Source organism: Dreissena polymorpha, chromosome 3, assembly GCF_020536995.1.
Source record: "Dreissena polymorpha isolate Duluth1 chromosome 3, UMN_Dpol_1.0, whole genome shotgun sequence".
Lineage (NCBI taxonomy): Eukaryota > Metazoa > Mollusca > Bivalvia > Myida > Dreissenidae > Dreissena > Dreissena polymorpha.
This window is the reverse complement of record NC_068357.1, coordinates 113,304,348-113,321,781: the sequence shown is the minus strand read 5'-3', so window position 1 is coordinate 113,321,781 and position 17,434 is coordinate 113,304,348. Positions and strand designations below refer to the sequence as shown.

The 17,434-nt window shown below is 36.7% G+C and overlaps 1 protein-coding gene across 4 annotated transcripts in view; it reads left to right on the top strand.

The window, feature by feature from the left end:
• The window catches only part of LOC127871079 (putative pre-mRNA-splicing factor ATP-dependent RNA helicase PRP1), a 28,207-nt gene extending 11,099 nt beyond the window's left edge, over positions 1-17,108 (top strand). The window contains exons 7-15 of one of the 4 annotated variants that reach the window (XM_052413729.1): positions 681-935; positions 2,750-3,008; positions 3,671-3,862; positions 4,523-4,645; positions 7,157-7,347; positions 14,452-14,621; positions 15,437-15,493; positions 15,551-15,664; positions 15,893-17,108. In XM_052413729.1, coding sequence (XP_052269689.1) covers positions 681-935; positions 2,750-3,008; positions 3,671-3,862; positions 4,523-4,645; positions 7,157-7,347; positions 14,452-14,621; positions 15,437-15,493; positions 15,551-15,664; positions 15,893-16,007 — 1,476 coding nt within the window. In that variant the 3' untranslated portion in view covers positions 16,008-17,108. Of the gene's footprint in view, positions 1-680; positions 936-2,749; positions 3,009-3,670; positions 3,863-4,522; positions 4,646-7,156; positions 7,348-14,451; positions 14,622-15,436; positions 15,494-15,550; positions 15,722-15,892 lie in introns of all 4 variants that reach the window. The other 3 variants (XM_052413732.1, XM_052413730.1, XM_052413733.1) reach the window with 3 other exon arrangements.
• The last annotated feature ends 326 nt before the right edge of the window (positions 17,109-17,434 follow it).

Sequence of the window (17,434 nt, the reverse complement as noted above, 5' to 3'; positions counted from 1 at the left end):
TATACCAGTGGACTTACCTGTGACCAGGCTTTGAACTGGTTCTTAGCTGGAACATTGATTAAACATTGAGGCAGGGACATGGCTTTACACCGAGGCTCGATACCGAGGGTTTATCGTTAGCAAGTCAAATAGTATTTCAATTCCTCATCCCTTTCCCACTTAGAAGCAAATTGAAAATGGCTATGTCCAAACAGCATAAAACCAAAACAGCCTGCGAGTAACTCTGTCTGTTCAGGTTTTATGTTGTTTGCTTTTCATCAGTATCTAAGGTTTGAAACTCGGCCTTTAAAACTTGAATCTAGTAAGAAAGGTCTTAAATATAACTTTCCAAGGGACCACAAATTAGTGAAAATACGTATACTTAATTACTTATCATATGACATTCCCTTTGGGAAAACAGGGTTTAATGCATATGTTTAAAGTGTCTTCTCAGTCCCAATGTGCAGTCTGCACAGACTAATCAGGAACAACACTTTCTACTTAAAGTCCTTAACTGAGTCTTTGCTCAGAAGATAATTCCTTAAAACAAAAATTACATAAAAAGAAGAAAGTGTTGTCCCAGATTAGCACATGTCGACTACACATGCTCATCTGGGACGACACTTTACACACATTCATTAAGCCCAATTTTCCCAGAATGAAATCCATATCATCAATGACTATTAATTGCTTTTATACAGGAAATTGATGAAGCCTGCAAGAGGATTGCAAGAGAAGTTGAAAACCTGGGCCCCGATGTGGGCGACATGAAGTGCATACCCCTCTACTCCACACTGCCCCCTAACCTTCAACAGCGCATCTTTGAGCCTCCACCCCCTAATAAAGCCAGCGGGGCGATTGGTCGGAAGGTGGTCGTGTCGACAAACATTGCAGAGACCTCCCTTACCATCGATGGAGTTGTGTTTGTGATTGATCCTGGCTTTGCCAAACAGAAGGTAAAATGAATGGAAAGATTGCATATTGGGTGAAAGATTGCATATTGGGTATATTTTTCAAATCTTTTTTTTTAAGATATTGCTTAGAAACTGATCATTATGCCTTTTTATGCCCCCGGATCGAAAGATGGGGGATATATTGTTTTTGGCCTGTCTGTCATTGTATGTGTCCGTGTGTGTGTGTGTCCCAAAACTTTAACCTTCTTCATAACTTATGCAATATTGAACGTAGCAACTTGATATTTGTCATGCATGTGTATCTCATGAAGCTGCACATTTTGAGTGGTGTAAGGTCAAGGTCAAAGGTCAAATATTTTTCTAAACTTTAATCTTCTTCATTACTTTTGCAATATTGAAGATAGCAACTTGATATTTGGCATGCATGTGTATCTCATGGAGCTGCACATTTTGAGTAGTGAAAGGTCAAGGTCATCCTTCAAGGTCAAAGGTCATTTTTTTTCAAAACTTTAATCTTCTTCATAACTTTTGCAATATTGAAGATAGCAACTTGATATTTGGCATGCATGTGTATCTCATGGAGCTGCACATTTTGAGTGTTGGAAGGTCAAGATCATCCTTCAAGGTCAAAGGTCAATTTTTTTTCATATCTTTAATCTTCTTCATAACTTATGCAATATTGAACGTAGCAACTTGATATTTGGCATGCATGTGTATCTCATGGAGCTGCACATTTTGAGTGGTGAAAGGTCAAGGTCATCCTTCAAGGTCAAAGGTCCAAAAAAAAATCAAAGTGGCGAATTGGGGGCATTGTGTTTCTGACAAACACATCTCTTGTTTCAAAGAAGGTGGGCTATATTGCTTTGCACCTGACAGTTTGTTGGTCTGTTGACTATTCATTTCATTGAATCAAGGGAATACTTTTACCTACAATATGCAGGGCTTTTTTTCCTTCTTTGGGACCCGCCGAAAAACAGCCCTTTCCCCTCGGATTTTTTTTCCCATTAGCAGGTAAATTTTCCACAGACTTCGTTTTTTTCCCCTAAAAAAACAAAAAATTAAAAAGAAAAAAACACTTTAAATACATAAGTTAACCTGATCCAGTGTAGAAAATATAACATATTGCATAATTAAATTATCTGTTGCCTTGAATTTGTTTTAAAAACAGCAAAGTATGTTAAATTGATTATTTAAGACTTTCCTTATTTTCCCCAAAATCCGGCGTTTCGCATGAATTGTTTCCCCAGAATCCAGCATTTCGCACGATTATTTTTCCCCTCAAAAAAGGCCAGACCCTTTCCCCAAAATAAGATAAAAAACCCTGATATGGAAGTTGGTATGATGTGGAGGAGAAGAAGCCTGTTGATTTTGAGGTTAATAGGTCTAAGATCGCAGGGGCCTGTAACATGAAATTATGTAAGTACATCAGTGTACAAGTGGTATGAATGTACACAAGCTGTGATTGGTTTAAAATTATTTCGGCTTCACATTATTGCTTGGTTATATCTGTTTGGACTGTTGTAAAGAGACATTCCTGGCAAGGCTAGTAACAAGCACCTGGACATTTTCCATGTTAATTTTAAGGTTTTATTGCATTTCTTGTCTTTAAAATCTGCATGCAACCTGAAAGGTTTTAGAAATCTGTAAGATCCAACTGAATACTTAAACTAATAAGAAGTGAAGTGCACATAAGCTAAGGGCTTCCCCCTTGTTAAAAAATTCCTTTTGCTAAATTTGACTGTTGCTGGCAAATTTGTTTTTATTTTGTTATTAATAAAGAAAAAAATGTAGCCATTTTGGCCATTGCTATTGATACAAATGAAAAAACAAGCTCCATTTTGGTGATACCGTTCCAGGTGTACAATCCCAGGATTCGTGTCGAGTCCCTCCTCGTCACAGCCATCAGTAAGGCCAGTGCCCAACAACGGGCAGGTCGCGCCGGTCGTACCAAGCCTGGGAAATGTTTCCGTCTCTACACGGAGAAGGCTTTCAAGCAAGAAATGCAGGAGAACACATACCCTGAAATCCTTCGTTCCAATCTTGGCTCCGTTGTGCTACAGCTGAAGAAACTGGGAATTGATGATCTCGTGCATTTTGATTTCATGGACCCGCCAGGTATGATTGATGTTTTAATTAAATTGGATGTTAGAGACAAAAAAATGTGATAAGTTTGGGCTATTTAATTTATTAATTTGAAGTTTTTGTATGTAGAGTGCTGAATATTTATTTGAAGGAATTAACCCTTTGCCACTTAGATACGTATTTTTACGCATTTTTAGTCTCTTAGAAAGTAACATTTAATTAAAGACCTTTCTTACTCAATTCAAGTTTTAGACACTTTATTTCCTTCCCCTTGTTATTAATAAGCAGCAAACAGCATAAAACCTGATCAGACTGCGAGTTACTCGCAGGCTGTTCTGGTTTTCTGCTGTTTGCACATAGCCATTGGCATTTTCAGTTTGCTTCTGAGAGAGAACGGGTTAATAAATATGTAGTATCAGTTGCTGGCTCCAATCATGTTCTGTATTTAATAGTCATTTTGAAAAGGTCTAAGTTTATCCAATCGGGAAGTACCCTGATGCAAGCCTAGGAATTGCTGCCCTTTACACCAAAAGTGACCACTCAGAGCCATTATCAATAATGATTGAGTTAATGTCATCAAAGTAGCCCTGTTTTTGATAAACTGGGTTTGAGGCATGTGCGTTGAATGTTGTTGCAGATTATTCTGTGCATGCATGAAGCCTATTTGTCCCAGAACCCAATGTGCCATTTTCCAGCTCCTGAGACCCTAATGAGAGCCCTAGAGTTGCTGAACTACCTAGCGGCCCTTGACGACAATGGTGACCTCACCGAGCTGGGCTCCATGATGGCTGAGTTCCCTCTGGACCCCCAGCTTGCCAAGATGGTCATTGCCAGCACGGACTTCAGTTGCTCCAACGAGATCTTGTCCATAACTGCCATGCTGTCAGGTATTGCTATGGTTTTCTGTTGACATGTTGATAGAATTAGGGCACAGTTGTGTTTGTTTACTAATATTGTGAATATATTTAATAACTTTATACTTTATAATATATATTCATATAAAAATTAAGTAACAATTGTTTAAAAGATATAAAAGGTGATTAATAATTTTTTTTTATAATTGATGCTTAATTATTATAAAAATATTTATATAGCTAAGTGTATTTTGTGCTCTGTAAGTGTAAAAATGCAATTAAAACTTATAAGTTGTATTGACATTGTTTTAATTGTGTTTGCATTGCTTTTTTGTTGTGATAAGCAGGTAAATTGGTTGATGTTTTGTATGATTGTTATAGAAACATTTCGTTAAACAATCTGACAGTGGCATAGAAGAAAATTTTAAGTGAAAATGTTTACAATAAAAAAATATTATTGTTTTCGCAATAAGACTCGCCATGTAATAAAATTATGAAATTTGTATAGCTTATAACTTTTTAGAGCCTTACATGAATCGGTATCAGCTTTATAAGTAATTTTTCTTAATTCACTGTTTGCTGTCGAAGTTCACTGTCTGATAGGTTAGTGTGTTTTAGTTTTCATATGATATGAGATCTAATGGAGCGGGGAATGGGTCCATATTGGGCCCGCGACCCTTCACTTGTGCTTAGTCCCGCAGTGCTTTGTGCGCCCGACGGAACTGAGAAAGGTTGCTGACGAGTGTAAGATGAGGTTTGCGCACATAGACGGAGACCATCTTACGCTGTTGAACGTCTACCACGCCTTCAAGCAAAGTGAGTTCTCCTTTAAACGTTTTATTTTAGTTCAATGGCATCGAAAGCCTAAGGCTTTTTGCAAACCTCTTGATTCTGTTTAATGGATAGTACTAGTACTTGGTTTCTTGGGTAACTGAAGAATGCTCATGCAGTTGGGATCAAACCCGTGAACTCTTGGACGCTAGGCAGACACCATACCAACTATGTTATGGCCACCTTCTAAAGCTTTAACTAAGTATCAAATTATATTTATTTCCGATTAATGAAATATAATTGTTGGGCTACCTTTTCTTAAGAATCAAGAGTTAGTTGTTAATTTTTTTGTGCCATTATCTTAATAAATGAAATAGTTTTTTCGAAGGAAAGTTAAAGTTTGGCTACCCAGTCTTGTAATTTTTAAAATGTCAGCCTGATCTAAAAATACTTGGCATTTCATTGCTAAAAAAAAATAACATAATAATGTTTTGTACTTGTGTATAGTTTAAAGGACTTGTTGACAGGTTTTTGCATTTTTCGCAGATTTTTAATAAATTCATTAAAGTGATATATGTAAACAATTGAACTTAAGAAATCCAGTATAAAACAAGAATAACATTTAAGAAAGAACAAAAAAAACTGCTTATCACTCCAGTGCTTCAACCTGATTATCACTCAAGTGCTTCAACCATTAATTAAAAATTGTAAGCCTTTACTACACAGCCATCAAGTCTGTTACATAAAATATTCCCTTTGAATAAGTATGATAATAGTTATAATATATATATTAGTAATGATTTCTAGCAAGTCAAAGATGTCTTTACAACTCATATTTTAACATTTGTAAATATTCTTGGTAAAACAATACTTATCTTTTCTATGTTATTTGTTCAGATTTCTTAGACATATAAATATATAATATTTTTTGTATGCATTTTGTCATCATGTGATCATTTACCTTTAATCTGATACCTTTGCCTTTGTATTACTGTGAAACCATTTATTTTCGCCAGCGCAAAACTTCGTCATTTTTATAAAAATGACGTTTTCGTCAGCACTTAAATTCGCCAATTCCTGACTTTGAAAAAATAAAATAAATCTTCAGTCAATATCCGATTTGTTTGTAAAACATGTCCAATATATATTGCGGTTGTGATAAATCGTAGTGGGGAAAGAGGGAGGACACTTAGAGCCACTTGCAGGAGTTGGGGCCTGTTTGTCACATGTCAATATACTAGTCTTTTGTTGTCAGGTGATCAGTAAATGGTCCCTATTAGTGTATCATTATTAAGAATAGCAGATAAGTGGGACCGAATAACCGTTAACGAGTGTTTGAAAGAGTGAAGCCAGTTGCCAATTAGTCTTATTCATTTATTATCATGGCCAAACTAATAACAATCTTACCTTTATCAGCCCAAATTAGAGAAGGTGCGAAGATTATTGGTTAAAATTAGTGTTTGCAAACTATTTGGTCAGTTGTCTATAAAGTTTCAAGAGTTTTGCATCGTAAATATTTGATCACTTTAAGTACAATAATTTTCGGACGTGTAAAATTAACAGTGCATTATGGGACAGCGGTTTCATAAGGCACAGTTCAGATTTAATTTCAACAACCAATGGACACAAGTGAGTTTAAATAAGATTGAATGCTATAGGATACAAAGCAATGTTTTATTGCGTCATACTCAGTCATTGGAAAAACGTGCTTTCCGGGGATTTCCTGAAAATCGCGCAAAAATAAGAGTGAATTTCTGAAACAAATACCCTACGTTTGGATGGAACTAATCGTCATGATTGCTAATTTCTGTTTACCTGTTACGTTTTCAATTGCTACAAGTAACAATGATTTGAAACATGTATCGTAAAACTTGTAAAAGCTGTCAATGATTAAAAATATCGATAGCCTATAAACAAAGCACAAGCTATTTTTACACCTGTATTGTAGTTAAACGCAAACAACCAAACACAAATCAATATGTTCTGTATTTATTGTAATCAATGCAAAGAATGTATATCAGTCAGGTGTTGATCACGCATCATCATCTTTAAATATCGTTTATTGTCGTTGATCCGGATCTGCTGCGTGGAGGCTGTATAATCTGCAACAACACTGAAAAACGCAATACACACAATGGGTAATAAAGTTGTTAACAATTAGCGCTAATCATTACTACTCTACCTAAACGAAGTCAACGCAGTCGATACAGCTGTACTGCACTCGCGTTTTAGAACAATATCACGTGTCAGTTAAGTACACTGTATAATCAACACCCTTTTGTGTGAAATCTGGATTTATCTTGATTACGAAACAGACGGAGTATGTATACGTGGATTTTATTGGATTTTATTGCCTCACGCCTTAGGTAATTCAATCTTAATTTGTTCAAATATGGGACATAATTGTTCGTTAGGATCTTGAATTCGTCAATCAGTCGACTGACGATATACACGAAAATTAATGCCTGACGATTAATAATGGTTTCACAGTAGCTCTTTGATTGAAAAAGCGACAAAGGTTTGAAACTGTATCACATAGTATGAAACACACTGTAGATCAAGAAGACCCGCAGTGGTGCTACGACAACTTCATCAACTTCCGCTCGCTTAAGAGCGCAGACAACGTGAGACAGCAGCTGGCGCGCATCATGGACCGCTTCAACCTGAAGAGGAGCAGCACGGACTTCACCAGCCGAGACTACTACATCAATATACGCAAGGCTCTTGTGTGCGGATTCTTCATGCAGGTAATGCTTTGGCAGTTTGTAAATTGGATAAAACAGTACTTTAGGATAATTTAACACATTGTACTAAAAGGACCTTTTCAAAGATTTTGGAATGTTCTGAAGTCATCTAATGCTTTATATTGAAAAATGTTAATGTTGGAATTAAAGAGCAAAAAAAATCAAATTAAAGAAAGAAAAAAAAGTTATCCACACCTGGGCTCAAACCACTGACCCTTGGAGTAAAAGTCTAGCGCTTAAACCATTTTGCCGTCTGGCTGATGAAACACTGTTTGCATTTTATTTCTAAAATAAGCAATCCGCATTATGTCACAAAATATGACAATAACAACAGAACTTTTCTTCAGATTATACATGTGTTTTGCATTTGTAACTCTTTATTATTTATTAGTTTTTAAATCGACACAAGATGCATATAATGGATAATTTAGTATAACTGTTTCCTAGCAAAAACCATGACTACAACGAAATTTTTTAAATCTTAAACAATTTTTTTCAATTCTGTGAATTTATCAAAAAATGATAAGGTTCCTTTAAAAACCGTGCAAACTGACAGTTAAATTCACTTAAAAACTATCCCTACGCAGATACCCTACCATATAGCAGTTACCATACAAGATAAGTATTGATGCAAAGCATCAAAGGGCGTTGAGAATTTCAGTGTAAAAGGCACTCAATGAAGTTACATGGAACGATTTTTTTTCTACTGTAAATATTGATATATTTGCCGATTATTTTAAACAAAATAGAAAAAGATACTGGTATAACCATTATCTATGATTTTGTGTTATAACCCCCAAATAACCATTATTATACCCCCATTACCAATGGTAATGGGGGCTATATAGGATTCACTTTGTCGGTCTGTCGGTCTGTCCAGAAAGCTTGTCAATAACTAAGTTGTTCATGGTGAGATTTAAAAATCATACGGCACAATTGTTCACCATCATTGGACGGTGTGTCGCGCGAAAGAATTACGTCGATATAAGGTCACACCTTGAGTTCAAAGGTAAAAAATGTCCATAAATGAGCTTGTCCGAGCCATAACTCTGTCATTTATTGTGAGATTTTAAAATCGTTTTGCAGATGTGTTCACCATCATTGGATGGTGTGTCATGCAAAAAAATAACATCGATATCTCCAAGGTCAAGGTCACACTTTGAGTTCAAAGGTCAAAAATGGCCATACATGAGCTTGTCCTGGCAATAACTTTGTTGTTTATGGTGAGACTTTAAAATTATTTGGCACATTTATTCACCATCATGGGACTGTGTGTTGCGTAAAAGAATTACATCGATATCTCCAAGGTCAAGGTCACACATTGAGTTCAAAGGACAAAAATGGCCATAAATGAGCTTGTCTGGGCCATAACCATGTCGTTCATTGTGAGATTTTTGCAACGATTTGGCACATTTGTTCACCATCATTGGACAGTGTGTTGCGCGAAAAAAGTACGTTGATATCTACAAGGTCAAGGTCACACTTTGAGTTCAAAGGTAAAAAAAGCCATAAATGAGCTTGTCTGGGCCATATCTATGTTGTTAATTGTGAGATTTTAAAATCATTTGTTCACCATCATTGGAGGGTGTGTCGTGCGAAAGAATAAGGTCGATATCTCCAAGGTCTAGGTCACACTTTGAGTTCAATAGAAAAAAATGGCCATAAATAATAATGGCATAATAATTCTTTAAAATCGCCATAAATAAGCTTCTCTTTTTTGTGTGAAGACAGCATGCACAATAGTCTGTGTCAATGCGGCGCGTGGTGGTATACGTCACGTCTGTGACAAAGCTCTAGTCTATGATGTTGTGTTATAACCCCCAAATAACCATTATCTATGATTTTGTGTTGTAACCCCCAAATATTTCATAGTTGATTTTATTATGCTCCCCCAAAAATATTTTTGGGGGGAGCATATAGTAGCCGCTTTGTCTGTCCGTGTGTCCGTGTGTCTGTCCGTGTACAATGTTGTCCGGGCTATTTCTCAGCAACTAATGACCGGAATTCAATGAAACTTTATAGGAAGCTTCACTACCAAGAGGAGATGTGCATATTATCAGCCAGTTTTGGGCGGATGATTTTTTTCACAGAGTAATGGCCCTTTGAAATTTTCCATTAACTGTACATAGAGTGCAATTCTTGTCTGGGCTATTTCTCAGCAACTAATGACCGGAATTCAATTAAACTTTATGGGAAGCTTCACTAGCAAGAGGAGATGTGCACATCAGCCTGTTATGGTCGGATGATTTTTCACAGAGTTATGGCCCTTTGAAATTTTCCATTTTACATATATATTGCAATTCTTGTCCGAGCTATTTCTCAGCAACTTATTACGGGAATTCAATGAAATTTTATGAGGAGCTTCACTACCAACAGGGAGATGTGCATATTATCAGTGGGTTATGGTCGGATGATTTTTCACAGAGTTATGGCCCTTTGAAATTTTCCATTGTACATATAGTGCAATTCTTGTCCGAGCTATTTCTCAGCAACTTATCACGGCAATTCAATGAAACTTTATGGGAAGCTTCACTACCAACAGGAGATGTGCAAATTATCAGCAGGTTTTGGTTGGATGATTTTTCACAGAGTTATGGCCCTTTGAAATTTTCTATAAACTGTACATAGAGTGCAATTCTTGTCCGGGCTATTTCTCCCCAACTTCTGACTGGACTTCAATGAAGCTTTATGGGAAGCTTAACTACCTTGAGGAGATGCGCATGTTATTAGTGGGTTCTGGTTAGATGATTTATTTAGAGAGTTATGCCCCTCAAGACCTTTCCTTTTATCTGAATATATAGTGCAATATTGTGAGTCACAATTTGTGACAACATAAACCTTTGGGGAGCATCACCCGTCTCCGACGGTTTCTTGTTTACATTGGTTTCCTTTTTAGCTCATCTTTTTTTTGAAAAAAAATTATGAGCTATTGTCATCACCTTGGCGTCGGCGTCCGGTTAAGTTTTGCGTTTAGGTCCACTTTTCTCAGGAAGTATCAATGCTATTGCATTCAAACTTGGTACACTTACTTACTATCATGAGGGGACTGGGCAGGCAAAGTTAGATAACTCTGGCTTGCATGTTAACAGAATTATGTGCCCTTTTTATACTTAGAAAATTGAAAATTTTGGTTAAGTTTTGTGTTTAGGTCCATTTTATTCCTTAAGTATCAAAGCTTTTGCTTTCATACTTGCAACACTTACTAACTATCATAAGGGGACTGTGCAGGCAAAGTAATGTAACTCTGACTGGTATTTTGACAGAATTATGTGCCCTTTTTATACTTACAAAATTGAAAATTTGGTTAAGTTTTGTGTTTAGGTCCACTTTATTCCTACAGTATCAAAGCTATTGCTTCCATACTTGCAACACTTATTAACTATTATTAGGGGACTGTGCAGGCAAAGTTATGTAACTCTGACTGGCATTTGGACGGAATTATGGGCCCTTTATACTTAGAAAATTGAAAATTTTGTTAAGTTTTGTGTTTTGGTCCACTTTACCCCTAAACTATCATAGATATTGCTTTCATACTTGGAACCCTCGCAAACTATCATAAGGGTACAGTAAAAGGACAAGTTGCATAACTCTGGTTGTCATTTTTACTGAATTATGGCCCTTTTTTGACTTAGTAACTTTGAATATATGGTCAAATTTTGTGTTTCGATCCACATCACTTCCAAAGTATCAAGGCTATTGCTTTCAAACTTCAAATACTTTCATGCTATCATGAGGTTACTGTACCTGGCAAGTTGAATTTTACCTTGACCTTTGAATGACCTTGACTCTCAAGGTCAAATTATTAAATTTTGCTAAAAATGCCATAACTTCTTTATTTATGATTAGATTTGATTGATACTTTGACAAAACTACTCTTACCTGACATACCACAATAGACTCCACCCAAACCATCCCCCGTGCCCTCCAACCCCCCCCCCCCCCCCCCCCCCGAATCTCCCCCAATTTTTTTTTTTTTTTAAGATCATCTCACAAATGACCACCACCACCCTCACACTATCCTATACCCCCCACCCCTTCCCACCCCCCCAAATTGTTTTTTTTTTAAACGGTTAAAAAACAAATATTTATTTTTATTATTATATATTTGAAATACTTCCAACCATCACACCCAAAAATACCCCCCCCCCCCCCCCCCGAATTCCCCCCCCCCCCCTATTTTTTTTTTTTTAAGATCATCTCACAAATGACCAACATACCCTCACACTTTACTATACCCCACCCCCACCCCACCCCCAATTTTTTTTTTTTGAAACGGTTGAAAAACACAAATATTTATTTTTATTATTTTATGTTTGAAATACCGTCCAACCCCTCTCCCGATTTTTTTTTTCATTTTATTTCACATTTTTGGAAGATAATGTAATAAATGTCCACGCCCCCACACTATACACCCCTCTTCACTCCACCCCTCCCTCCTTTGTGATTGAAAATGAGAGTCCCTTCACCTTTAAAAAGAAAAGAGATGAGCGGTCTGCACCCGCAAGGCGGTGCTCTTGTTTTGACTGGCATCCGTGTGCAGTTTTCATTAATGGAACAGAACTGTGTAGGTTTTAAAAAATCTGCTTCATCTTGTAAGCATAATTTCATATTTTTCTCAAAACACTGTAAAAGTTTTAATGTGTTTACGAACCCCCCCCCCCCCCCCCCCCCACCCTCTCACACATGTATTTCATGGGCATAATAAAAACAAAAATTGGTTACAATAAAACAGCATATATTTAAACTAAAATGTCTACATCAAAACAAAAAGTTAACATAGAACACAAATAAATAATTTGATTCTACTGGGGCTCGAACCTTGGGTCTCTCACATGTGAAGCGAGCGTGTAACCACTACACTACAGTACCGCTTGAAAAAACCATGTTCTTACTAAGATATTAATAAGCTATTAATAGTCGGTTTAAATGTAAACCGGAAAGTTTAAATGCTGGATATTGAGCCTGGTTAAAGGTCCATACAAATGGGTCCATACCACTGGCATGATACGGGTTAGGCCTGCGGCCTTCTATATGTGGTTCTTAAAAAAAACAACGTAGGAGGACTTGATAGTAATGAGACTAGGGTGCTGTGATGGTGCTCCTCATTGATAAGCGGCTGCTTCCTTTATCAAGACTCATTATTACAATTAATAATACGTGTCGCGCTTCGCGCTCTATAGCGCCTTTATTAGTAACTAGGCGGTTTCTTGGATATTGGAACAAAGAAGATTTGTTTTTATACAAAACCACCGGTTCGCGTATTTGCCCAGTCCCTGTGATCTTTTATTATTGCCCAGTCCCTGTGATCAGTTATAAATTAAAAGAATTAGCTTTGCATTATTGGAAATAAATGTTGTAGTAAATGTAATAGGCACAAATGCAGTACTTATTTACACTAATTTACACAAAAAAACACCACTATGCAAGATATTCTGACAACAAAAATATATACAGTGATCCGTAAAATAACTTCTCCCACTTCAGTGCCAAGCCAATGATTTATTGGTGGCACCTGTTATCCTTACAATGAATGAAACACGGATGTCGTCTGCACTAAACCCAAAATGCCTTTTCACATTTTTACTTTTTTTGTGGAAGGTTTTTGACATAGAAATCATAGAATTTTGATTTGGGATATTAAGCCAATTTTTTATTAGTTGGCTGGATAATTGCATGAATCTAAGGACATTTTCTTAGAAGTTGTTGCTAAATTTGTGCACTGCTATAGAATAAAAAAAGGCCTTGATCCCATGCGATGACATAGAATTGAGCCGGGATGTGGGAAAATAGGGCCTAATTATACCCCAATTACTGGTAATGAGGGCTATACAGGAGTCACTTTGTCTGTCGGTCTGTCTGTCCTGAAAATTTCATCCGATCTTAGCCAAACTTGGTCAGAAGTTGTATCCAGATGATGTCTAGGTCAGGTTTTAATATGGGTCATGACGGGTCAAAAACTAGGTCACTGGGTCACTTAGTGCATTTTTGACCGAAAGTTTGTCCAGACCATAACTAAGTCATGTATCGTTAGATTTTAAAATGACTTGGTACATTTGTACACCATCATTGGACGGTACGTTGCGTGAAAGAATTACGTCGATATCTCCAAGGTCAAGGTCGCACTTTAAGTTCAAAGGTCAAATGCTTGTCTGGGCCATATCTTTGTTGTTTATGGTGAGACTTTAAAATTATTTGGCACATTTGTTCACCATTATGGGATTGTGTGTCGCGAGAAAGAATTACGTCGATATCTCTAAGATCAAGGTCATTCTTTGAGTTAAAAGGTCAAAAATGGCAATAAAGGAGCTTGTCCGGGCCATTACTATGTCTTTCATTGTGAGACTTTAAAATTATTCGGCAAATTTGTTCACCATCATTGGACGGTGTGTCGCGCGAAAAAATTATGTGGATATCTCCAAGGTGAAGGTCACACTTTTAGTTCAAAGTTTGAAAATGGCAATAAATGAGCTTGTCCGGGCCATAACTATGTCGTTCATTGTGAGATTTTAAAATCATTTGGCACATTTGTTCACCATCATTGGACAGACGGTGTGTCGCGCGAAAGAATTACGCCAATATCTCCAAGGTCAAGGTCACACTTGAGTTCAAAAATGACAATAAATAACCTTGTCCGGGCCATAACTATGTCGTGCATTGTGAAATTTTTTAATCATTTTGCACATTTGTTCACCATCATTGGACAGTGTGTCGTGCGAAAGAATTACGTCAATATCTCAAAGGTCAAGGTCACACTTTGAGTTCAAAGGTCAAAGATGACCATAAATGAGCTTGTCTGAGCCTTAACTATATTGTTCATTGTGAGATTTTAAAATCATTTGGCAAATTTGTTCACCATCATTGCAAGGCGTGTCATACTAAAGAATTACGTTGGTATCTGCAACATCAAGGTCACACTTTTAGTTCAAAGGTCAAAAATGGCCATAAATGATATTGTCCCGGCCATAAATAGTCTGTGTCAATGCTGCATGTGGGGTTATACGTCACATCTGTGATGTTGGTTAATAGTCATCTCTTATCTGGGATGACACTACGCATACGCATCAAGCAGGTTTTTTGCAAGCGAGGCTTATGCAATGTGTTGTGTAGATTGCCCACCTGGAGCGAACTGGCCACTACCTGACAGTGAAGGACAACCAGATAGTGCAGCTGCACCCTTCCACCTGTCTCGACCACAAGCCCGAGTGGGTGCTCTATAACGAGTTTGTGCTCACCACAAAGAACTACATACGAACTGTGACGGACGTGAAACCAGAATGGTATTTTTTAGGAGATATTTGTGGTATATTTTGATTGGTTTTATTCAGATTTCTGTGGTAGATTTTGATTTGTATTCTTAAGGTTTCTGTCGTAAATTTTGGTTTACTTCTTTAATGGCCAAATTTCATTTTGCTGACCATTTGCTATTGGAGTTCCAACCATATCTTTGGTCAATGTCAGTCAAATACTGTACAGATATCATTGTGAGATATCTCCACAAAACAGTGATTTCACAACTGCTTAGTGTATCAATGGATTTTCAATCATGTTTGATAGATTGGTTAACTGCAGTGTTAGAAAATTTTGAACTGGGCCTGTGCAAATTTTCAATTTTGTATCATTATGCCGGATTTCTTGAAATTAAACAAAAGTTATCAGTGGTTTGACCAACCTTCAAATCAGAGTGACTTTAATATTAACATGGCCTTAAAAGTGCATCACTACATGTTCACTACCTGGACAGAACAAGTAATTGGTGTCATTTTCATACTTACTGAAATTACATCAATTGTTTTGCCTACCATGAGTTTTTTCTGTGGAAAGAACACATTTGCCATAATTCTGGTGATTTGTATGACAGATCCATAGATCATGATACAGTATACAATGTTAAGTCATTTATGAGTATAGATTAGCAGAACTCTTTTGAGGATTTTCATGTTTAACAAAGATTATTATTTAGATGCAATAAACTTCCATTCATCATTCCAGTTGACATCAAAGATAATGATGATATACAGTATAATGTTTGTTGCAGGTTGATACAGATAGCTCCACAATACTACGAGATGTCCAATTTCCCACTTTGTTGCAGGTTGATACAGATAGCTCCACAATACTACGAGATGACCAATTTCCCACTTTGTTGCAGGTTGATACAGATAGCTCCACAATACTATGAGATGTCCAATTTCCCACTTTGTTGCAGGTTGATACAGATAGCTCCACAGTACTACGAGATGTCCAATTTCCCACTTTGTTGCAGGTTGATACAGATAGCCCCACAATACTATGAGATGTCCAATTTCCCACTTTGTTGCAGGTTGATACAGATAGCCCCACAATACTATGAGATGTCCAATTTCCCACTTTGTTGCAGGTTGATACAGATAGCTCCACAGTACTATGAGATGTCCAATTTCCCACTTTGTTGCAGGTTGATACAGATAGCTCCACAGTACTACGAGATGTCCAATTTCCCACTTTGTTGCAGGTTGATACAGATAGCCTCACAATACTATGAGATGTCCAATTTCCCACTTTGTTGCAGGTTGATACAGATAGCTCCACAATACTATGAGATGTCCAATTTCCCACTTTGCGAGGCCAAGCGACAGCTGGAGAGGATTATAGCCAAACTCCAGTCTAAAGGATATACCGAATAAATGGAGAAATGTCAGCAACAAACAATAGTAGTGTAAAAGTTTGACAATAATACTGAAATCTGCGCCTTACAAGCGACAGGTGAAATAAAACCCTGAAATCAGTGTGTGTTCTAAATGTTTGTTGGGATGTGTGGATATAAACATTATATCGTGCTCATTCTAAAATATTTAAGGATATGACCACATAAACGCAGAATTCTCTCCACCTGAAATATAATTGGGCTGTGAACAGAGGGTTAATGCATGTGTGTAAAGTGTCGTCCCAGATTAGCCTGTGCAGTCCTCAACTTGATTTTTGCTAATAGGAGACTTTCTGTAATCAAAATAAACCATAAAAGTGGAAAGTGTCGTCCCTGTGTATCCTGTATGGGCTAATCAGGGACGACACTTTAGGCACATGCATTAAATCCCTTTTTCACAAAGCACTGCCTATATAGAGACAAACATACAACACTGAATTTGCATTGTGCTTCAATATTTTGTGGTTTAGTCTCTTATTTGCAAGGAAAATACATTGATATTTGAAGACATGGGAAATAAATGTTGTATGAAAAGCTAGATTAGGTCTGGTCATCATATTTTCTTGGAGTGATATACATTAACTTCATACTTCTCATACAAAATCTTATAAACATTAATTTTATATGTAATATTTGTTGGGAATGACTGTAGTTGTTGTTTACTTACTGTTTTATGTATTTGTTGAGACTGAGAAGATCCTATTTTTTGACATCCTTTATAATTGTTTTCTTCATTCTCACAATTACCATTATGTGTTATGATTTGTGATTTAAAATAACCTTGTAGTAAATAAGTTAGAAACCATAAATATCCATCTATATATATATCTGCAAAATGTTAAATTTTGGGGGTAATAATGATCCATTAAAAAAAACGCAAACTTTCAACAGGTAAATTTGTCTTTCAATTTGTGTTTCTGTCAAGTCATGGTGCCTGTGTCGATTCATTTTTTTCCCACATTTTGTTTACTCTTAAACAACCATCTAAAATAGGCTATAATGTATTCACTGTTATAAAAGTGTTGTCATTCATAGCTTCCTCTTCTCTTTGATCATGAATGTAAATAAAACGTAAAAATCATGTTTTGTTGTTTAAATTGTCAACATTACCAACACAATCACGGTAGCAGTTACCGGTAAGTATTTTACGTTTATTTGGAAGATTTCCGAGATTTCACATGCTTTGTTTCTAAAGTTTACATTGAATATGCAAATCCTGGTTATTTGATTATGATGTGATGCGCAGGTCATTATCAGTCAGTCTATTTTCAGCTGCCGGCCTAAATGGAACTGGTCCAGTCCCAGCCTTGATATCTTCAAAGATAGGCTGGTGACAGTTACATTCTAGCCACCCTATGTTTTTAATCTTGCACACTTTGATATTTATGCCTGCACTAATATCTTATT